Source organism: Castor canadensis, chromosome 5 (assembly GCF_047511655.1).
Source record: "Castor canadensis chromosome 5, mCasCan1.hap1v2, whole genome shotgun sequence".
Taxonomy (NCBI): domain Eukaryota; kingdom Metazoa; phylum Chordata; class Mammalia; order Rodentia; family Castoridae; genus Castor; species Castor canadensis.
This window is the reverse complement of record NC_133390.1, coordinates 156548902-156572203: the sequence shown is the minus strand read 5'-3', so window position 1 is coordinate 156572203 and position 23302 is coordinate 156548902. Positions and strand designations below refer to the sequence as shown.

The 23302-nt window shown below is 44.7% G+C and overlaps 1 protein-coding gene across 1 annotated transcript in view; it reads right to left on the bottom strand.

Moving 5' to 3' along the window:
• Positions 1 to 464: 464 nt before the first annotated feature.
• Positions 465 to 23302, bottom strand: part of Pofut1 (protein O-fucosyltransferase 1) — a 37777-nt gene continuing 14939 nt past the window's right edge. Inside the window, exons 5-8 of the mRNA XM_020171948.2 lie at positions 21487 to 21679; positions 19626 to 19868; positions 16035 to 16185; positions 465 to 3360 (exon numbers count right to left, since the gene is read on the bottom strand). Coding sequence (XP_020027537.2) covers positions 3281 to 3360; positions 16035 to 16185; positions 19626 to 19868; positions 21487 to 21679 — 667 coding nt within the window. The 3' untranslated portion in view covers positions 465 to 3280. The remainder of the gene's footprint in view (positions 3361 to 16034; positions 16186 to 19625; positions 19869 to 21486; positions 21680 to 23302) is intronic.

Here is a 23302-nt window from a genome sequence, read left to right as displayed (position 1 = left end):
GATAAAAGCGAGAACACACAAGGGAGGGGTGAGGATAGGTAAGACACCTAAAAAACTAGCTAGCATTTGTTGCCCTTAACGCAGAGAAACTAAAGCAGATACCTTAAAGCAACTGAGGCCAATAGGAAAAGGGGACCAGGAACTAGAGAAAAGGTTAGATCAAAAAGAATTAACCTAGAAGGTAACACCCATGCACAGGAAATCAATGTGAGTCAATGCCCTGTATAGCTATCCTTATCTCAACCAGCAAAACCCCTTGTTCCTTCCTATTATTGCTTATACTCTCTCTACAACAAAATTAGACATAAGGGCAAAATAGTTTCTGCTGGGTATTGAGGGGGGGAGCGGGAGGGGGTGGAGTGGGTGGTAAGGGAGGGGGTGGGGGCAGGGGGGAGAAATGAACCAAGCCTTGTATGCACATATGAATAATAAAAGAAAAATGAAAAAAAAAAAAAAAACCCCACCATCTCCAAAAAATAAACATAGCAGAATGGACTGGAGGTAACTCAAGTGATAGACTGCCTGCTTTGCAAGCACAAAGCCCTGAGTTCAAATCCATCTCACCAAAAAAAAATTTTTTAATTTTAGCGTCAAAGCTGGGCATAGTGCTTTATGCCATATGCCTATAATCCCAGCATTTGGAAGGCTGAAGCAAGAGAAGGTAGCTTGAGGTCAAGGTTACATAACAAGACCCTGTCTAATAAAAACAAGCAAGCAAAAAAAACCAACAAAAACAAAAGAAAAAAGTGGACAACAAAAATCTTAGACTTGGAAGGAGGTCATTGTATGCATGTATGGAATTATCAGAATGAAATCTCCTTGTATGATAATTCAAGAAAAGGATCAAAACACACACACACAAACAAAAACAAAAACAGGTCAGAGGAGCCTGGCAATGGAATCAGACCTTTTTTTGGGAGGTGGGGGCAGTACTGGGGTTTAAATTCAGGGCCTCACACTTACTAGTTAGCCACTCCACCATCCGTTTTTTTGTGATGGGTTTTTTCAAGATAGTGTAACTGGGATTTTCAGCTCCTCTTAAAAACGCAAATCCAAAGATCTGGCTACATCGCACCTGGGTCCCCACATAGTGATAACTGGTGTGTGGGGAGGGGAGTTAATAGCTTTGCCCCCATTAAACAGGATGCGTGTGATTTACTTTGACATTTCCCTCCAGCCCATCCCACCAAGTGCCTCAATACATTCTCATTGCCTGTCTGGCTGGCCACTGGAAGCATTTGAGTTTGTAGCTCTGAGGTCTACACTTTCAAATAGTTGGAATTGTGTTGTTCTGAGCTCCCTCTCACTGGAGACAGACAAACTGAGACTCAGTGCCTACTTGGTAGAGACGATGAGGAAGGATTTAAAAGCCAGAAGAGGAACTGGATCAGGTAACATGTACAATTCCATCCAGCTCTGCAATGGCAAATACTTACTTAAGACTTTGTGGCATATATTTTTAATAACTAACTTCCCCTCTGGTCTCAATTTACTATTTCAACCTTTCCTTTCCCAGCACCTTGGTTTCTTGATCTATTTATAGATTTTTAATCATATGATTATACTGTATGAATTCTTGTAAACTTCCTCAAATCCTTTTGGGAACTAGGCATGGGAGAACAAATAAGTCTATGCAGAAATATTTGCTCAAAGGGCTTGGTTCAAGGTACTGAAAAGAAACAATAAAGAACTACAAACTGCAACTGCCAAGTTATGTGAGTTTCCCTGTAATGCTCAGACGTTTAGTCTGGGTGTAACAGCTGTGAGCATGTGCCACAGCACTCCCCACCCACTGTCTCAGAAAAGGCAGCCCAAAGTTTTATCCCCCCCCATTCTTTATTTAAAATAGACTTTTCTTTTTTTAGTGCTACTGGGGTTTGAACTAAGATCTTTGTGCTTGCTAGGCAGGCGCTGTACTAATTGAGTCATACCCCTAACTCTTAAAATAGATTTTTAAACTCTATAACCAGTTGTAGTAGTTTAAAAAAATGGCTTCTGATTCCTTTGACACTCTCATTGGAGGGGGAATGTCCTCTTTCCTTGACTCTGAGCAGGCCTGTGGTTGATTTAAACAAGAGAATATGGCCAGGTGCTGGTGGCTAACTCCTGTAATCCTAGCTAGTCAGGAGACAGAGATCAGGAGGATTATGATTTGAAGCCAGCCCAGGCAAATAGTTTTTGAGACCCTATCTCAAAAATACCCTACACAAGAGGGCTGGAGGGGTGGCTCAAGTGGTAGAGTGCCTATCTAGCAAGCATGAAACCCTGAGTTCAAACCCCAGTATCAAACCCCAGAAGTGACATTGTGGTAATAAAAAGATAAATAGTTCTGCCTTATTCTCCTGGAATAGTCTCTCTCCAGATGCTTCCTCCTGGAATGCTTCCTGTCGGAACACAGCTTCCATGCTGTGAGGATGCTCACGTGGCACTGAAAAGCCATTTGTAGGTGTTCTAGTCAAAAGAAGTAACCTAGCCTCACATTCTGGGCATGCTGGGTCCTGTCCAAATTCCTGACCCACAGAATATGTGGGCAGATTATAAGGTGTGTTGTTTACGCCACTAAGTTTGGGGTGGTTTGCTAGCCAGAAACAGAAAATTAGAACAGTAACCCAAGAACACATTTTTACAGTAAGCAATTCAAACCATAAAACACATTGTGTAAAAGTGATGGGCACAGGGCTGGTGGAGTGGCTCAAGTGGAAGAGCACCTGCCTAGCAAGCGTGAGGCCCTGAGTTCAAACCTCACACTGCCAATAATAATAATAATAAAAGTGATGGGCTCCTTTTTATGTCTACCATTCCTCTCCCTCTCCACGGGTGACACTGTTAATATTTTTAGACATGCCATTTTAGATCATTTTATAGATATTTATGCATATGCATATAACAGAAATGTATAGGTTTTATGTTTCTTTTTTATTTAAGTGAGGTTATATAAAATGATAACTTAGCTTTTTTCTATTAATTATATGTCTCAGTGATCTTTTTTACTTATTTATTTTTTGGTTGGTAGCAGGGCTTGAACTCAAAGCCTTGTGCTTGCTGAGCAGGGGCTCCACCACTTGAGCCACACCCACAGACCCTCAGTGACCTTTTAAGTTTACAGAAGAACATGAATTTAGTGGTACATTAACATGCTATGGTAGCCAGCCTCCAAGGTTGGTGGCAGTGATGACCGGCCAAATCTTTGCATAGTTCCTTCCCACACTGAACCAGCATTGGCCTGTGTGACCAACAGGACATGGCAGGAACGATGTTATAGGCCATGCCTAATATTAGATTACAGAAGACTCCAGCTTTCATCTTGGTCTCTTGCTCTCTCTTGGATCCGTTGCTGTGAGGATCTCAGTGTGAGCAGCCCTGTGGAGAGGCCCATGTGGGGAATGACTAAAGCCTCTGGCTAACAGCCGGTGGGAACCGAGACCTCCAGCCCATAGCCACATGAATACACCATTTGGAAGTAGGTCCTCTCGACCCAATCATGCCTTCAAAGGATGGCTGTTTTGGCTATACCCTCATGAAGGACCTCAAGTCAGAAGCACCCAGCAAGGTTGATTCCAGATCCCTTCTCCTTAGAAACTTCATGAGATTATGTTTGGTGTCTTCACAGCTGAGATGAAGGGTAATTTATTTGCAGCAATAGATAAGTAATACATGTGGTCCAAAAAGGAATATAGCCAAAGCTCTTTGTCATTCCTACATCTAAACACCCCCATCCTTTCCCATATCATTTACAGTAGGCCCTTGGGAAATATGGCAGTCCTGGGCACAGAAGCAGAGAGCCCCCTGATCCCCCTCACAGATCACCTGGTTGAGGAGAGGCTGCAGCAGTGAGCCATACCCTTTCAGCAGCTGTCAAAGCATGCCTTTCTTCCCCACGGATGCCACCTTTCCCTCTAGGGCTCTGACCACCTCCGAGCATCCCCACATCCTGTCTCACGACTGGGGGTGGGGACTTTCCCTCTTCAAACACTGGTGGAAAACATCACCTGGTCTCTTTCTTCCACTCATAGAAATTAGAGACCAATACTCAGCCCAATATCTGACCCCAGCTGCCGTCTCACTGGCCTCTCATGCCACTGGCCTCCTCCTACCCCAGGCTTGCATCCTTCACTTCAGACTTCCCAGAGTGCTAGACAGCTTTTCATCACTGTCACAAATACCTGAGATAAACCAACTTCTAAAGAGAAAAGGTTTATTTTGGCTCACAGTTTGGAGGTCCAGTTCATAATTGTCTAGCTCCAATGCTTTCAGGCCTGTGGTGAGGCAGTACATCGTGGCAGGAAAGCATGGTGGAGCAAAACAGCTCACCTCATGGCCAGCAAGTGAAAAAGAGAAAGAAGAAAATCGGTCCCTTACTCCTTCCACCATGTGAGGACACAATGAGCAGGGGCCATGTATGAGTTAGAGAGCAAGACTTCACCAGACACTGAATCTGCAGGCCTTCCTAGATCTTGGCCTTTACAGCCTCTAGAACTGTTAAGAAATGAATTTCTGGGGCCAGACCTGGAGGAACACACCTGTATCCTGGCACTCAGGAGGCAAGAGGATCAAAGATCATGAGGTCAGCTTGGGCTAAGGGTTTCAAAAGACAGAGTCAGAGGGAGGGAGGGAAGAAGGAAAGGAGAGGGAGGGAGGAGGCCCAGTGTAGTGGCTTACATCGGTAAACCCAGGTACTCAGGAGGTGGAGATTGGAAGGATCACAGTTCAAGGCCAGCTCAGGCAAAAGTTAGCGAAACCCTCCTCTCAACCAATAAGATGGGGATGGGTGTTGTGGGCATGCCTGTTGTCTCAGCTACGTGGGATGCATAAATAAGGAGGATCGTGGTCCAGATGGCCCTGGACAAAAAAAAGAAACCCTATTTGGAAAATACCAAAGCAAAAGAGGCTGGTGAAGTGGCTCAGGTGGCAGAGTGCCTACCTATCAAGCAAGAGGCTCTGGGTTCAAACCCCAGTTCTGCCAAAAGAAAAAGAAAAAAAGAAAAATTCCTGTTGTTTGTGAAGCACCAAGTCTATGGTACTTCATTCTAACAACCCAAATAGCCTAAGACACTGCTTTATTTATAACTCTCTCAAATTGAAACAACCCTTTCAATGGGTAAATCAAAAACAAACTGTAGTATATCCATACAGTGGGGCACAGGTCCACAATAAGAGTGAAGTATTAATACCTGAAATAAGTTAGATGACTCTCAGAGGCATAATCCTTAGTGAAAAAAGCCAGCTTCAAATGGTTCCATAGTATATGATTTCATTTCTATGACATTCTCTAAAAGTCAAAACTCTTGTGAAGGATTCTTGGTCAGGTTAGGTGGGAGGAATGTGTCACTATAAAGGGCAATACAAGGGTTTTTTGGGGGTGACGAAACTGTCTTATATCCTGTTTGTGGTAGTGGTTACACAAATCAACGTGTCTGAAAATTCATAGAACTACACACAAAAAAAAGCAAAGAAAAAGGTCAATTTTACTATATATGCTAATTAAAACAAAAAGCTTGTGCTAACCAGCTGACGATGGTCTTTGCCTCCTCCTAGTACTTGTGCCCTTGTGTCCCCTCTTCCATAGAGTAGGGCTAGCCTGCACAATCAATAAAAATGCAGAAGAGAGCTGGGCGTGGTGGCACATGCCTGTGATCCCAGAACTGAGGCAGAAGGATCATGAGTTCTGAGGCTGGGTAATAAAAATCATTGCACTAGCAAGTTTGAGGCCTTGAATTCAAACTCCAGTCCGAAAACAACCAAACAAAACAGCCACTGCAGCTTTGTCTTGGTCTGTAGAGTCACTCATTCTAGGGAAGTCAGCCATAGTGTTGCAAGGACTCTTGAGCAAGTCCATGGACAGGAGTGGAGGCCTCCTGCCAACAGCCAGTCCCAACTTGCCAGCCATAAGGGTGGGCCGCCTTGAAAATGGAGCCACCAGCCTGCCAAACCTTCAGGTGAGTGTAGCCCTGGCCAACATCTGACTATCATGAGGAACCCTGAGCCAGAACTGCTCAGCCAAGCTACTCCTGAATTCTTGGCCCCCAGAAATTGTGCAGGGGAATGAATGATTATTGTTGTTTTAAGACACTATGTGTGTGGTCTAAGTTAGATATGCCATTTCTCTCATCCAGTGGCTTCAGATCACTGGTAAAGCCAAGGCGATGTTCATTACCATCTAGTCCCTGTTCCTTCTCCTACCTCACTTCCTGCTCCTCCCTCTCCTTTGATACTCTCTCACTTTTTTTTTTTGGTGGCACTGGGGTCTCACACTTGGTAGGCAGGCACTCTACCACTTGAACCAAGCCTCCAGCCTTCCCTTTCCTTCAAACATGCCAAGCTCTCTTCCACCTCAGTCCTCTGCCTTTTACCTGGAATGCACCTCCCCAGAAAGCCATATAGCTCATTCACTCACCTCCTTCAAGCCTCTTTTCAAATGTCACCTGGATACAGACACAGAGGCCACTCTCTTTACCATATTTCTTTCAGAGTCTTCATGGGAGCAGGGACTTAACTCATAATGGTTTAGTGGCTTAATTTGTATCCTCTCTCTCTCTCTGTTTGTTTTTGGTAAGACTGGGGTTTGTTTTGTTTTTTTGTTTTGGTGGTACTAGTGTTTGAACTCAGGGCCTCAAGTTTACAAAGCAGGCACATTACAGCTTGAGCCACACCTCCAGTCTGAGACTGGAGTTTGAATTTTGGGCTTCACGCTTGTGAGGCAGGCACTCTACACTTGAGTCACTCCACCAACCCTTTTTGTGTTGACTATTTTTGAGCTAGAATCTTGTGAACTATATACCAGGGCTGGCTTTGAACCTATATCCTCTTGAACTCTGCCTCCTGTAGATAGGATTACAGGTGTGAGCCACCAGGTCTGGCTTGTATTCTCATTTTACAGATAAGAATATCAAGTCAACTATAAACAATTCTAGACTGGATTGATAGTAAAGCTAAGCCTTGCACCAAGCCTTTGGTCTCCAAGCCTAATGCCCTTTCCAAAAGGGCATTCAGTCCAAAGCCCTGGTTTTCCAGTTGAAGAGAACACAACAGTTGGGATGACCCAGGGCCTGCCACAAACAGGCAGTTTTAAGCCTCTTCCTATTCCCTCCCTCTTACATCACAGGCCTGAGTCCTTGGCTCCCTCTAAAAGCCTAATCCTCTGGAGGCCTGGGGCAGAGTGTGTGTGTGTGTGTGTGTGTGTGTGTGTGTGTGTGCGCGCGCGTGCGTGTGTGTGTGTGTGTGTGTGCGCGTGTGTACAGCTGGGAGAAGATGGTCTCACCTTGAGCAAACAGAACATGAAGAAACCAGGGGAGGTTTAAAGAAAGCTTACAGGAGGGTACCTCAGAAAAGCTTAATCCCCTACCCTACCCCTTCTAAGACTTGCAAAGCATTTTCAGAGCTTAGCATACAGTCTTTCTGGCTGCTCTGTGTCAACTGATGGTTCAGAGTTGAAGAAACTGAGCTTCAGAAAGGGTATGCAAGTTCACAAAATAATAGCACACTACTATTAGGTTATCAGATACTATGGCAATATTAGTGGTTTACCTTCTCAAAGCAGTAAGGTGTTGTATCATATGCAGGTTTAACAAATTGGAACAGCCATTAAGATATATAACTTTTTTTTTTTTTGGTGGTACTGGTGTTTGAACTGAGGGCCTCATGCTTGCTGGGCAGGCACTTTACCACTTGAGCCACCCTGCCAGCCCCAATATGTACAATTTTAATGTGTCAGTTAAAAATACACTTAATTTAAAACAAACTAACAACCAAACAAATTGGGGCAGAAAGAGAATAAGTTTTTCTTAATACTTTTGGGCCTGATTCTGCTGAAGACATTGTTTCCATCTTACAGTCACAAAAATAGCAAGGTTAATGACTTGACTCCCACATTACCTAGTGGCTAAGCTGGGATTTGATCTGAAGTCTCCCAGGCTGTATACAGCCAGCATGTTGCAGCACTGGAACAGAAATCAAAGCTTTCAGATCCAAGAACAGTGTCTCCCTAGGTCACATGAAAAAACAGTGAAGGTCAGTGTAGGGGACAGGCACTAATCTGGAGAGGATGAAGCACACAGCTATGGAGGACACCGTGACCCTGTCAATCAAATCACATATGTACATGGCCTTTTTTTTTTTTTTTTTTTTCATCACGGGGGTTTGAACTCAGGGCCTCATGCTTGCTAGGCAAGAAGTGCTCTTACCTCTTGAGTCACAGAACCAGCCCTTTATTGTGATGGGTGTTTTCGAGAGAGGGTCTCACAAGCTGTTTGCCCAGGGCTGGCTTCCAACAGTGATCCTCCTGATCTCTGTCTCCTGAGTAGCTAGGATTACCAGTGCCTGGCTTTACATGGCTTTTTTTTTTTTTTTTTTTTTTTTTTTTGGCAATATTAGAGTTTGAACTCAGGGCCTTGTGTTTATTAAGCAGGCACTCTACCACTTGAGCCACTCTTCCAGCCCCTACATGGCTTTTTGACCTACCAATTCTACTTTCACAAACATATCCTTTGTGATGGCTAAAAATGGCAAACTTAAATGTCTCACAATAAGTTAAGTGCATTGTTTTTGGTCCATTTCATATTATGGAATATTATGTGACAGACAAAAAGAATGAACATGAGCCTGGTATGGTGATACATGCCTATAATCCCAGTACTTGGGAGGCAGAGGCAGGAGAATTGGGAGTTTGAGGCCAGCCTGAGCTATATAGTGAGATCCTGTCTGAAGAAAAACAAAACAAAACAAAAAAACCCAATATACTTCTAAGGTAAAAGAAAGCAAGAGCCAGACAGTGAGTTTTGTGTTTAAAAAAAAAAAAAAAAGACACACGTGCATGTATACTTATAAATGGCATGAAAATCTTCTGGAAGGGTTACAAGAAACTGTTAGTAGTGTTTGCCTCTGAGGTGGGGTCTGGTCATTTTTCACTCTACAAACATATTCTTTTGTATTTTTTTATTTGTTTTACCTTGTGCATGAACTTATTTTAAAGTAATTTGCAAATCCAGAGCTCAGCCTTTTGGAGTGTGGGGAGACACGCACTCATGACCAGGTTGTCCTTAGTGACCACTGAACATTCTCTGTGCACATCTTTACCCCATATGCCCTAACCCAGAGACACTGTCTAATTAACGTCTGGTCAAGGGCTTGGATGTAGCTCAGGTGGTAAAATGCTTAGCAAGTGCAAGGATCTGGGTTCAATCCCAGCATCACCAAAAAAAACAACAACAAAAAAAACCCTCAAATTTCAAACATCCTCAGTTTAAAACCTTCATCTGACTCCCCAGGGGTGAGGGTTAAACTTTGGTTTGATGTTCCAGGCCTTTCACATACTGTTCCCATCTTCCTACATCCCTCATCTCAGGCCCCCACCTCACTAGTTCCGAATCTGGGACTGCTCCTTGCTCCCCACACAGCATATCCCTCAACTCGCCTGTTCAGGCCACTTTGCATATTCATTCATTCAACCCTCACATACAGGACAATCTCATAAGCCAAGCACTGGGTTAGGTGCTCTTACACGGAGCTACATCCAGTGCGCCAGTGTGGTCCCTATTCTTTTTATGGTGGTACTTGGGTGTGAACTCAGGCCTTCACTTGCTAAGCAGGGAAGGCTACCACTTGAGCCATACCCCCAGTCCCTTTTTCCTTTGTAGTTATTTTTGGGGTAGGGTCCTGAGTTTTTACCCTGGATTGGCCTGGACCTTAATTCTCCTCATAAAGGTTTTTTTGTTTGTTTTTTGTATTACTGGGTTTTGAACTCAGTTCAGGGCTTCATGCTTGTTAGGCAAGCAGTCTGACCTATGACTTGACCCCTGTGATCCTATTTAAGCTTCCCACGTAGCTGGGATGACAGTTGTGAACCACAATCCCCAGTTATTGGTTGAGATGGGGTTTCACTAACTTTTTGCCTGGACTGGACTTGAACTATGATCCTTCCAATCTCCACTTCCCAAGTAGATGGAACTGTAAGTGTGAGCCACCGCACCTGGCCCAGGTGTGGTCCCTATTCTTCGGGGGAGCCTCTGGTCTACCTATAGAAAAAAATACGCAAACATCCTCCTCTGGAAAGTGACATGAGAGACAGCTCAGCACAAGGGTCAATGGCACTGAATCTTATGCATCTAGTGTTTGAAACCTAGCTCTGCCACTCACAGGCTGTGTGACCTTAAGCTACTTCTTTTACTTCCCTGTATCTCAGAGCCCTTTTATGTTAAACAGAGATAATAAGAAAAGAAACCTCTTAGGGTTGTTCTGTGAATCAGATGAGCTGGCTTATGTAAAATGCCTAGAGTACAATCTGCCATGTATGGTAGTAAAGCATGCACATGTGTGAAGCCTTGGGTGTGATCCCCAGCACTGCAAAAATACAAGAAGCAAAGCAAAAACCAAATGATCCATGCTAATTGTCATGATACATGTTAGTTATAACAATTTCTGCAGAACTCAGAAAGGAAAAATTTCATAGAATAAGACCTTAACACGTTAGTGAGTACTAATTAAAGCAGAGGGAAGGGGTCGACAACACGGTGGAGATGGAAGGGTAAGTAGAGTCTCTCTTGTTCAGTAACTGAGGCCTTTGCATCTTGTTCTGAGATGTCTTTAGGGGATAAAGATGAGGTCTCCCAAACTTTATCTTCATAATTCATGCGTCATCATTTACTAAGCATTTTTCTCTGAGCCAACTTACTTTTTATAATCTAAATAAATTCCTTAAAAGGAAGCTTTATTTTTTCTATTCTTTCTTATCCCCCCCATTTTTTGCAATTTGTAATGGATTTCATTATTCTATTTTCATACATATATATAATGTACATCAACCAAATTCACACCTGCCCCCCCAACTCTCTCCTTTCACCCCCACTCCTCTGGTTGGTTCCCATCCCCATTCCTCTTAAAAGGGAAATTTAAATTATATCTGTAAGTGAAAAAAAAAAAAAAACCCACAGAGGATAAAAAAATAAATATAATGAAGACAGTTAAACTTTAGCTGTCCGACTCTGAGGTGTGCTCTTGCCACAGAAGGGCAGTTACTAGCAGATGTAGAGAAGAGTTAATGACGCCCTGGCACAGAACTGAGACTTTCTCTGGCATTGTTATCTGGATTGAGAAAAAGAATTTCTTTGAGTGCTCTGGGATCCTAAGCCATCCTGGACACTACTCAAGAGGTGATCGCCCCCACTCATTCTGAGGGAGGGAATGTCAGTCAGACTGCTCAATGTGGTGCAAGTTTGTTTTGGAGGTGCATTTTCAGAGAGGGCTGGGGTGTTCTCCCTCCCACCTTGGCTGCCACCAGGTAAGCACTGCTTCTCTGCTTCTGCTGAGTCCCACTCTCGGGAAGGAGGCCCCTGGGAAAGGCCTTTGTTACCTCCTCCTGTTTACCTGGTGATACTTGGCTTCCCCTGCTGCTGATCAATACAGGATTAAACCTGCTGGCTGTTAAATCATGCTATTTCAAGAGAAAGGTCCCAACCCTGAAATAAACCAGGTTTCAAGCACGAATCTGAATTAATTCTGACAACATAATCCAGAGTGCAGGATTTGCCTTCAGGACATGGGGTTTTCTGTCAACTCTAGTAAGGACAGAAAGAGCTGGGGAGAGGAGCGGATCTTTATTTTCAGGCCAGCGAAAGCTTATTATTATTGTTTTCTATTCTCATGTACGATGCTTCTTTGAGGTGAATAATGGAAATGAGAGCTCAATTCTTTCTTCCTTCCCTTGTCCTTTCTCCCTTTCCTTCTTTTTGCGCTTTCCTCCTTCCCTTCCATATTTCTGGAGGTGCTTATAATATTTCAAGAAAGTGTTTCTTGACTTTGGTTCCTAGAAAACCAGCTTCTCTATTTCTGCCCAATTCACAACCCATCTCTACTGGTAGCTACTTGATTTTAAAAATGTCTTTCCGGGTGGTAAGGGAGGGGGTGGGGGCAGGGGGGAGAAATGAACCAAGCCTTGTATGCACATATGAATAATAAAAGAAAAATGAAAAAAAAAATTAAAAAAAAAATAAATAAAAATGTCTTTCCTTTGTTTACTTATGTAAATTTGGTCTCATCCTAAAATAAGGAAAGGTTTGATCATCTAGTTGCATATCTCACCCCTATGATACATAAGAAGGAACATAAATGATAGAAAATGAGCACTTAGGCACCTGCTAAAGCCACTTTGTTGAGGATACTTGGTGGCACCTATAAGGCTTTCTGGGCAAGGCTACAGAGAGCTCCCACACTGCTTGTTGGTGAATGACACAGCTATATCCCCCCACAGGCCAGTGCTGCCTCTTCAGAGTCTGACTTAGCAGGCCTGGGAGTAGGCATGTCTAACAGGTTCCCCTTGTGACCAGACACTGCTGATCTGAGGACAATCTAAACTGGCTTGGGCTACTGGGCATCAAAATCGTTTGGAGGTGCGTGTGATAGTGCAGGCACCGTGTAGCACCCACCAGTCACTCAGATTCTTTAGGTGTATGGGCATGGGGACCGCCTTGTCCAGGAGCACTGCAAGGTAGTGCTGGATACTGCTGTAGCACATAGTTGACAATATCTGCCCGAGGTCCCTGCAGGTCAGGGACAACTTCTCTGGGAAGCTCAGGCCCTAAACACAAAAGCATCTGGGCTCCTCTTTCCCTCCCTCCCCCTCAGTGTGGCAGCAAATCCTGTTGGCTTTTCCCCCAGCAAGTATTCAGACTATCTTTAAAAGACTAACAAACAGATTTGGGGGTAGAAGAGTAAATGAAACCAGAGTGGCAAAATGTTGACAACTGTTAAAACTCTGAGTCTAGTTTATTACTCACAACTTTTGTGTATATTTGAATTTTTCTATAGTAATATGTTTTATTTTTAAATCTTGGACCCAACAAATCCATTTCTGGGAATTTATCTTGCATATTTTAAATAAAGAAAAATCTTTACAAATAAAAAGTTTTGAAACAATTATAGTGAAAAATTGGGGACACATTAAGGTCTCACAATAAGAAAATGATAAACTGTGGAATACCCCTCAGTGGAATTTTATATACTTAAAAGCATTTATTCAGGAAAAGAGCATTAACAGGGAAAATATGGGATCCCATTAAGTTAAAAAATATCAAGACATTAGGTTGTATATACTGCATGATAAAAACTATGCAAAGATTTATATCTTTGAAAAAGAATGAGTTACAAAAATAATTTCATATATTCAAAAATGTGACCATTTCCTACCACCCTTAATGCAACAGCCTTTGCCTCCTAGAAGAGGATGCTGGAGTTCCAAGCTAAGGGAGAGATAGACAAGTGTCTCCTACTTGCACCCCTGCCACACCCCACACTGCTATCACCCCTCCTCTCTCCAACCTCTTCTTAGTATGCTAACTAGAGTCATCCTTCAAAAATGTAAATCAGACCATGACCCTCTTCTGTCCAGAACCCTACAAAGGCTCTCATCTCTCCAACTAAAAGCCAAGTCTAAACTTAGCATGGCCCCCCATGCTATGGTAGTGTCACCTTGCTGCTCTCATCTACTGCTCTGCTCCCATCCTCACCCCTGTTGCTCCACAAATGCTTACTCCATGCTGCTCTCTAGGCATAAATGTAGCCTCAGGGCCTTGGCACATGCTGTTTCTTCTGCCACGTCCTGTTATCTGAACGATTATGCTTCTTTCCTCCATAAGGAAGCTCTTTTTAAAAATAGGTTCCCTCTTCACCCTTATCCCCTTTTCTTTATAGTGTTTACAAACACCTACCACAATACACTTGTTTATTATCCCTTCCGCTTTCTAGAATGCATTCTTTGAGAACAAAGACTTGATTCTCTGCTGTAGCCCTGTACCTAGCAGAGCCTGGCACATGTTGAGCTAAAGAACTCTATGGGCTTTCTGTTTCTTGGGTGACCTCCTCCCAAAAGTGGTAGTAGCAAACCCACAGCATGTGTGCAGTGGAAACCAAAGTGGGAGATGGTCATTTTCCAGGGAGGTCTCCATAGCACACACAGTACAAAGAGTATCCTGGGAGCTGGAGGCAGTTCAGCGCAGTGGAGAACAGAAGCAGCTTTGGGAGATCAAATCCTGGCTTACCACCACCAACTGCACAGCCTTGGGGAAATCAGAATTTCTGAGCATTCATTTTTTCCTTGTACAGAAAGAGAAAGATAACAGTTCCTGCTCCCCAGGGCTGGGGTGGGGACTAAAGAAAATGCCCACAAAGCACTTAGCAAGCACAGTGCCTAGCATGGAGTAGGTGTGCAATGAGAAGCAGTCAAATTTATCAATAGCCACATATATGCCTGTCTCTTTCAAGTTTACAATGTGCTCTTAATATATATGCTTTAGCTGATTTGGGCCTTTCAAACAATCCACCAATTTTATCACCATTTTACAGGGGAGGAAACTGGGTCAAAGAGTAAAGTGCTTGCCCACAGGCATAGCTGAATCTGATGAGTGCTTTGGCACCTTCTCTTCCAGAACACAGTGCCAACTGGTAAGGTGTGGACAGCCTGCAAGGATCCCAGACTCTAAAGCATGTGCTTAGTATAAGGCTGAGTTCAGAAATGAAATGGGCCACCAAGCTATGCTGTGTTAAGCTCAGGGAGGCAGCAAGTACACAGAATCCCTCGTCTGTGGCCCTTCCTCTGGGCGAGGCTTGAGAGCATGTCCGCAGATAAGCTGTCTCTACCTCTGAGTCCACCCAGGGTTAAAACACTCTATTGTTTTCCCCAGAAGGAAAACTACAAACACCATTCTGTACAGTTTCTCCTGTTTAGAACTGAGCAATAGCTGTAGGTAGCAAATGCCAACTTTGGTGTTGGAGGTCCCTGTGACCTCTGACCTCTGGCCCCATCTGCCCCTGACAACAAAGCATTTCTTCCCAAAGGTCATCAAGGGAGAAGCCCCTGAGTGGAGCTCTGGGCCACCTATTCAGGATCAAAGGCTAAAAGAGGCCACATAGCAGGGAAAAGATCACAGATGTTAAATGTGGAATTTTAGAATGAGGTTAAAAAAAAAAACAAAAAAAACACAGGCTTTCAGGAGTTGTGGCTTATGAGAACTGCAGCATCTGAGAGTAAAAAGTCCTTATGACTAAAACACCTTGTACCTCACAGCATTGGCAGAGATTACACTGGATGGGAAAGGGCAAGGAACTTAAGATGGCTCCTGAGCATCTTTTATGGGTCCCAGGCTTGGTGAGTATTCTGTGGTGAATAACTGGTGTAAGGGCTGCAGCCGCAGGACGGAGGCTGGGAGAACAGCTCTGCATATCAACCTAATAGCAAAATTCTATCCACAGGTCCTTGGATTGGGCAGTCTTCAGCGCATCCTGTTAAGCCAATCAGGCCTGACCACCAGTGTTGTATGGTGATGCCCCAATGGTGCCAGGTTTGCAGTTGTGACCAAGCTACCAAAGGACCATGATCATCGGCCTTGATGGAACACACTGTGTGAGTAACACTTAGCTGCCTTGGAAGCACTGCACAGCACCATGACTGGTTCCCATTTGCATGGTATTTACCATGGAGGAGAGTGTGGACCCCAAACCTTGGAAATGGCCTCAAAGGTGGGAATGACAATGGCTCTAGCCAGGGTGTGGGGATGGGTCCGAAGGCCACTTTGGGGCCACCTGGTATAGTGACCCATAGGTCCATCCCAGCCCTGGCTTCATCCACATTCAGTTAAGGTCACTTTAGGTGTCTATGCAATGGACTTCACTGATTTTTAAAAAATGAGTTCTCTGGTAGTCATGACCTAGTATCAAAACTATAAAAATCTGTCTGGAGGGAGTTCACCATCCCAGGCTGCTCAGTGCAGGGCAGACCAAAGGACAGAGATTGGACAGCTCTACCAAGGTCAGAAATCCTGAGGAGAAATAGCAGGAAGCATGTGCAGTGGGGAGATATTATGAATTTGAAGAGTTCGGAGGCCCTGTGCCCTCCACCAGGAAGTCCCTGGTACTGCTCTCCATCTCTAGTGGGCAAAAAGAGGAGCTTACAATTCTGAGAGCCAGGACTGGTTGGGGGGCCCTGATTGGACTGATGGGGTCTAGTCATGATCAGAATTCATCCCGCAGCTGAGGGGGCCTATCCATACCGAAGAAAGAGGACGGCCTCCCCTGAAGGTCTCGTTCCCGCTTTACGAAGGCAGTAAAAGAGGAGACACAGTTGCCAATAAAGTGGTCGGCCTGGCCGAGGATGTACAGGTCAATCTGGGCCACATCAGGCTTCAGGCTCACAACTTTCACCTGCAGGAGCAAGGGCAGAGTGTTAGCTGGGTGGCCACCAAAAACCAAAGTCAGCTCAGCCAAGGCCGGTTATAGCCCTAACCTTCCTCCCCTGGGTTGAGGTTATAGACAAAAGGAAGAGTAGAGAGGATAGAGACAAGGGGTTGGTTTTCTGAAAGAAGACCTGGGTGCTGCCTAGGCCCACCCTGTGCCCTTTCCCCTCCAGATTTGGCTCCAAACATACCATTCCCACCTCTATGCCTTCACCTGTGTTGTTCCCTCTGCCTGCAATGCCTTCTCTCCACCCATTAAAATCCTGACCAGGGTTGGACCTAGTGACCCATGCCTGTAATCCCAGCTACTTGTGAGGCAGAGATCAGGAGGATGGTGGTCTGAGGCAAGCCCAAGCAAAAAGTTGGTGAGGCTCTATCTGAACCAACAAGTTGGATGTTATGGCACCTGCCTGAGGTCTCAGCTATGGTGAGGCATAGGTAAGAAGATTGCTGTTCAGACCCTATCCAAAAAATAACTAAAGCAAAAAAGAACTAGAAGTATGACTCAAGTGTAGAGCACCTGCCTAGTCTGAATTCAAACCCCCCTCAAAAAAAATTCTGACCAGAGCTGGGGGTTTAGCTTGCATGCCCAAGGCCCTGGGTTCTAGTCTAGTACCAAAAAAACAAAACAAAGCCCAGAGCAGACTCAAGGCTCACCTCCCATTCTACCTTTCTCAAGAGTCTTAGCCTGCTGAGCTTCCCCCACCAAACCTGAGATCGAAGCAGATATAGCATGCACCCATCAGGTCCTCCTGCCTCCCTCTTCCACACACCCACCCCAAGCCTCAAATTCTGTCCAGTCGACCCCTGAGATCTTCCCAAAGGGTAATCCTTTCTGTGAGCGACTGCCCCATCCTGGGCCCAGTCAACTTTGACAGCCTTTTCATTGTCCCTCACTGCCTTCTCTGGTCTGCTCACCACAGAACAGTCAAAAGAAACTTCTGAAATACCCTTTTCCCCATTCTTCCTTCCCCCCGAAACTGAATACGCTTTAATAGTGCTCTACTGCCCTCAGACAGAGATGACAAATCATCTAAATCACACTTAACAAGGCCTTGGTCGGGCAGCCTCTCCCCTCCCCCATGGTCCCTAGCACTTTGGCCACTCCCTGCCAGGCTTCCTCCATCTCCTTCTCTGGACCTTTGCATATGCTGCATCTCTCTTTACCTGATTAACTCCTACTTAGCCTTCACTTCTCTGCTCATGTGGCACCCCTCTGGGATAGCCTTCCCCAGGCCCCAGCCTAGGCTGAGGTCCTCTACTCTGTGCTCTCACAGAGCCCCACTGCTCTACTTGGAGCACATATCTCAGTAGTTTAGGTTCCCTAGTGATCTGTGATTAACATCGTGTCCTCCATCTGGTTGGGGCTGGAGCTTTGTCAGTTCACTCTCCATTGCTGTGCTGGCCAGGCCTGGCCCAGAGCCTGCCTTAATAAACACCTGCTAAACTGACAAGTGGCTGAACAAACCCTGCTCCCCACCTGCCCACCTCCTGTTTCTTCCAGGATCTAGACTGTGAGTCTGATGGCTGGACCACATCTCATTCATTAGGGCCCTGCCTGAGCACTAGTCCAGCTTAGCGGAGGACCAAGGCTTGGTTCAGAAGGAGCCTGTGGAAAGGGGACTGAGGAGCAGAGGGGAAGGGCGAGAAGACTGGCTCAGGAACAGGAAATAGAAAATAGCAAGAGGCTCAGGGCGTAACAAACACATCAACTCTAAAGCTGCAGAAAAACTCCCTGGGACTCTCCAAATGCTTCAACTTAGTAGAGAGGCGAGGGGGAGTGTAGGCAGAGCTTGGCTGAAAGTGCTTTGCTGTTCCACTGAGACTTCTAATGTCAAAACCCCATTGCCTTACTATTTGGGCTATAGCAAGGAAATACTACCAGTTTAACCATGGCCAAAATCCCCCAAACAATTCCATTCATGCCCTGGAACTTACCTGTTCTGTGTCATGCCCACTATAATTAGCTCTGGGACCTCTCGGGTAATTCTGTCCCAGCTTGGGACTTTAGTTTTCACAGCAACAGTGTGGACAGCCCCTTCACTGTCCCTTTCAGGCTAGGGGGAAAGGACCCCCAAGGTCTCCAGCTGGTTTTCTATCTAGGAAATGGGAAGGTAGAAGACCAGAATGCCCTGACCAGGCACTAACTCCACTGGCTGGAGCTTCTTGTTTTGGAGTGGCAGGGTAAAAGAGAGAAAAAAGCCCCAGAATATAAAAGAAGGGGCTTCTAATGCCTACCTTTAAGGTCTGCCCAACATTGACAGTTTTCAGTCATTCTGTAGTCTTGCTGAGTGCTTATTATTAATTCAGTCATCACATTACTCACTACCTACTCTTCACTGGCACAGTAAGCATTTACCAAGCACATTCTGCTATTTCTGCTATTCCTACTTAAACATTTATTCATAGCTTCACTAAGCACAAAAGATGTTTCCCTTTACAATCAACCATCTATCTCTACTATTGATGATAACTAACTTTTCTGAGCATTTATTTATAGTGGGAACTGTTTTAATTTCTTTATATTCAGTCTTTAGAATTGCCTCATGAGATACTATTCATATTCAGTCCCACTTTATAGATGAGGAAACACAGAGGCCAAATAACTTCTGCAAGGCTGCACAGTAAATAGAATCTGTGCTCCAGAGTATATATGCTCTTCATCCCTCTCATACTGGATCCCTTCTCAGGACCTACTCTGTATTCTTATTCAACAAACTGATTGTGTACTGAATGTCAGGCACTGTCCTAGACACTGGTGAGAGTAAGATAGGCCTCAGCCCCTGGGAGTCAAAGCACCAGGTTAGACATTGGGGACTATAAGAATGGGTCAGGCTGGGTATGGTGGCTCCCAGGTACTTGGGAGGTAGAGATAGGAGGATCACAGTTTGAGGCAAGCCCAGGCAAAGTTAGCAAGATCCTATCTCAAAACAAAATACAAAGAAAAAGACTGAAGGCATGGTTCAAGTGGTTGAGCACATGGCTAGTAAGCATTAGGACCCGAGTTCAAACTCCATTAACCCCCCTGCAAATAAAAAAAAAAAGAAAGAAAAATCAAACTAAATCAAACCAAAACAAAAGAATGGGTTAGACTTGGATCCTACCTTCAAGGAGCTCACACTCCTGGGAAAAAAATAAGACACATTTCTATGTTAGCCTCAGACAATCTAGAAAGTGCCTCAAAAGGAGAGAGCAGGTACCATGAGAGTTCCCAGAAGGGACTCACAAGCAAGTGAAGGAAGAGAGGAAGGAATCTGCAGAGGCATTTGAGCTGGGGTTGGAAGGCTAGATGGATCTGGAGAAGGAAGTGGGTCTAGGCAGGGGCTCATGAGGGGAGAACACGAAGCAGAGTGGAGGCAGTGGCCCTTCCTTCTTTCTGCATTGCATTCCCTCTTGGCCCATACATACCTTGTCTTTGAAGAGCTGCTGGATCTCAGGCACATAGCTCTCAGAATCTGTGGCGATGTAGACTGACTGGGCATGGAGCTTCTTCACCCAGAGCTTCACAGCCCGCTGGATTTCCTTCAGGTCAGGGAGGCACATGGTCATGGTGAGGGGCGCTGCTGTGCTTCGGCTGTAGCCCACACACTGCGGGGAGGCCATGAAGTGGGAACCTGCAGTCCCGTCCTTCAGCATGGCACAGGCTTTCTTCTACAGGCAGGAGTGGGGGCACAGAGTTAGAGTAGCAACTGCCCTAGACCCCAGAAGCAAGAACTGGGAAGTGGAAAAAGACAGGATGTATAGGAAGAACCCAACTAATTATTTTGGTGCTGGGAATGGAACCCAGGACCTCACATGTGCTAAGCACATGCTCTACCACTGAGCTACAACCCCTTGCTCGCAATAATTTATATATATAAATGCAGGAAATGCATCAAAATGGTAATAGTGGTTATTTCTAAGTGTGTGTGTGTGTGTGTGTGTGTGTGTGTGTGTGTGTGTGTGTGTGTGATATTGGTTTTGCAAATTATTTTTTTCTTGGTCTCACTGCATTATCTGGGACTTCTAGCAGAACTGTGAACTGTGGTGGTGACAGGGGGTGGGCAGGCTATCTGATTCCTGACTTCAGTGGAAATACTTCTGATAGTTCCCCATGAACTGTTTGCTATGGGTTCCAGAAAGATAGCCTTTATCAAGTTAAGGTGGGTCCATTCTATTCCTGGCTAGTTATGAGTTTTTATCATGAATGGGTTGTTGACTTTTATCAAATGCTTTCTTATCCTTTACTGAGATGATCATATGATTTTTATTCCTTGGGTGTTAGTACTGTGAATTTCATTGTATTCCTGGGATAGATTTTACTTGTTTGAGTTGTATATTCTTTAGTTTATTGGATTTTACGCACTAATATTTGACTTAAGATTTCTGCATCTAGTTCACCAGTGAGAACTGCTACAATTTGGGGTTGACTTTATCTGATTTTGGTATTAGTGTTACACTAGTTTTATAAAGAAAAAAATAGCACCTTACATTTTCTGATGTTCAGGAAAATATAGATGAGAGTTATTCCTTGAATGTTTGGCTGAAACCACTTATAAGTTATTCTGGGCCTGACTCCTTTTCCTTGTGGGAGAGGGGCAGGGAGAGCCTACAGGGTACTTGTGAGAATATCTCATTATATGATTATGAATGAATTTTAATCTAATTTCTAAGTTTACATATTTTTCAGTTTTCAACAATGAGCATTTCTAACACATTTGTATATCTCTTTATGTAAATTAAGGAGACTGTCTATATTGGTTCTATTTTCACATGGATGATATTGTGAGGAGGTTTCTGCACATTTAAGTAGCTTCCAAATTCTGGGAGGATGACATCTTTATTTCTTAGGAGCCCCACCCAATCTTCATAGTTGTTTGTTTTGTTTTGCTTTTGTAGGGCTGGGGATGGAACCCAGGGCCTTGCAATACTCTACTACTGACCTCCATGCCCAGGCCTTGTAGTTTGTTTTTTTATCAAGGGGTCTTTTAGGTCTCCTAGGCTATGGGTCTCTCTCCAGCTTACTGTCTGGCCTGGGATCCAGCTGGATAGTAGTTTATCCATCTGCAAAATGAGGATACAAATGGGAGCTATTAAAATGATAGCTGGCTAGCAAGCACTCTATAAAGTCACACTTTTGATGTGTGCTGCGGCAGGATCACAGGACATAATCCCACAGACTTGACCAAATGAGCTCTCTCTGCTCAGGATGGGACTTGGGTCAATCCCCAGATATGAGCTCTGCTCAGCTGCATGTCCAAGTCTCCCATAGAGAGGAAGGGGAAGTTACCCAGTCAGAGCCAATGCGCAGATGAATGCCCACATAAGGCCGGATGAGATGGGTGAGGATCTGGGCCTCTCCTGTTTTCACCATCTCGTCTGACCACACCATGTACTTTTGGAGCGACCTGTGTTCTTCCAGGACAGGGAACTGGGCTGGGGCCCCGGGCAGGGCAAGCACTGGATGTTCCTTTGGAGAAAATCTAGGCATAAGATGGAATGAGGGTGAGTGAGATGAGGATGCACAGAGAGCCTGGCTGCCACCCCCCACGGGAAAAAGGATGGCATTGCACCAAGCTCCAGAGACCCTGTGGAGGGCCCCTGTAATGCGCAAGAGGCACAAGAGGTTGTGAAATCCCAACGGGCTGATAAGAAAGCTTGTAGCAGCAACAAGCACAATATGCAATACTGTCCCGCCACACGGAATTTACAACCTTCTTTGCTTGTTTAACAATTAAAAATTTACAGTAGAGCATTCCAACCTTTTATATGTCACGCTGGCTTCCAATCTCTGGTGCGGTAATTCACTCCTGGGTGGGGTGTCTAGACCAAGCCTTTGCCCTTTTACCCACACGGCGGGACTGGGACAAGCAGCTGCTTACAGAGGCAACGGCTGGGTCCCACGCACAGGGACTGTGCACACTGATCATTCATTCAACACCTATCAAATACATATTGACTACCTACTATGTGCGGGGACCAAGGAAGAATGAGTCCAGCATAATCCCTGCCCTCTTGAGATGTATCAAAGGTCTGCAGATGCCCCTGTTATGCCCTCTTAAGTCTTTCCCCATTTGTATGGTATGTGTTTTGAATTATTATATTGCATCTGTCTTTTTTTGCTGGACCTCTGTCTTTTCTGAGGCCACTGGTGGCAGTGTCTCCAGTGTGTATAGACCAGTTCCTAGCACATATGAGAGCTCACTAAATAGTTGTTGACTGAATGAGTGAGTAGCAAACTTGTGTTCCCTCTATTTTTTTTTGGTGGTACTGGGGTTTGAATTCACACTTGCTAGGCAGGAGCTCTACCACTTGAGCCACTATGCCAGCCCTAGGGTTCCTTTTTTTAGCTAAAAAAGGCCATACCAACAACATGAAGCACCTGCTGTTCTGTGAACTCACAATGCACTTTTAAACTCTGGACCTCTGCATACTTCTTCCCTTCACCTGTAATACCTGCCCCTGCTAGTCAAAATTCTTTTCTAAACATAACGAAAGAGGCACAGCCACTTTGCAAAACAGCCTGGCAGTTACTTTCTTACAAAAGTAGACGTGCAATTACCATATGATCCAGTAATGGTACTCTTGGACATTTATCCCAGGAAAATGAAAGCTTATATTCACACACAAACCTGTACACTAATGTTCATGGCAGCTTTATTTGTAATAGTCCTAAATTAGAAACAACCCAGATGTCACTGAGGAAATGGTGCAACAAGCCATGATATATCCATACCACAGAATACTACTGCAGCTTGGATGGCTTTTTTTGTTTTTTGTGGTATTGAGGTTTGAACTCAGGGCCTATATCTTAAGCTACTCCACCAGCCCTTTTTTGTGATGGTTTTATTTGAGATAGGGTCTCCCAAACTATTTGCCAGGGTTGTCTTTGAACCGAGATCCTCCTGATCTCTGCCTCCTGAGTAGCTAGGATTATAGATGTGAGCCAGAGGCGCCCAGCTTGGATGGCTCTTAAAGGAATTATCCCAAATGAAAAAAAGTGAATACCAAGCTAGGTGTGGTAGCATGCACGTGGATTAGGTGGATCATGATCTGAGGCCATTACAAGCAAAAAGTTAGCAAGATACCCTATCTCAACCAGTGGC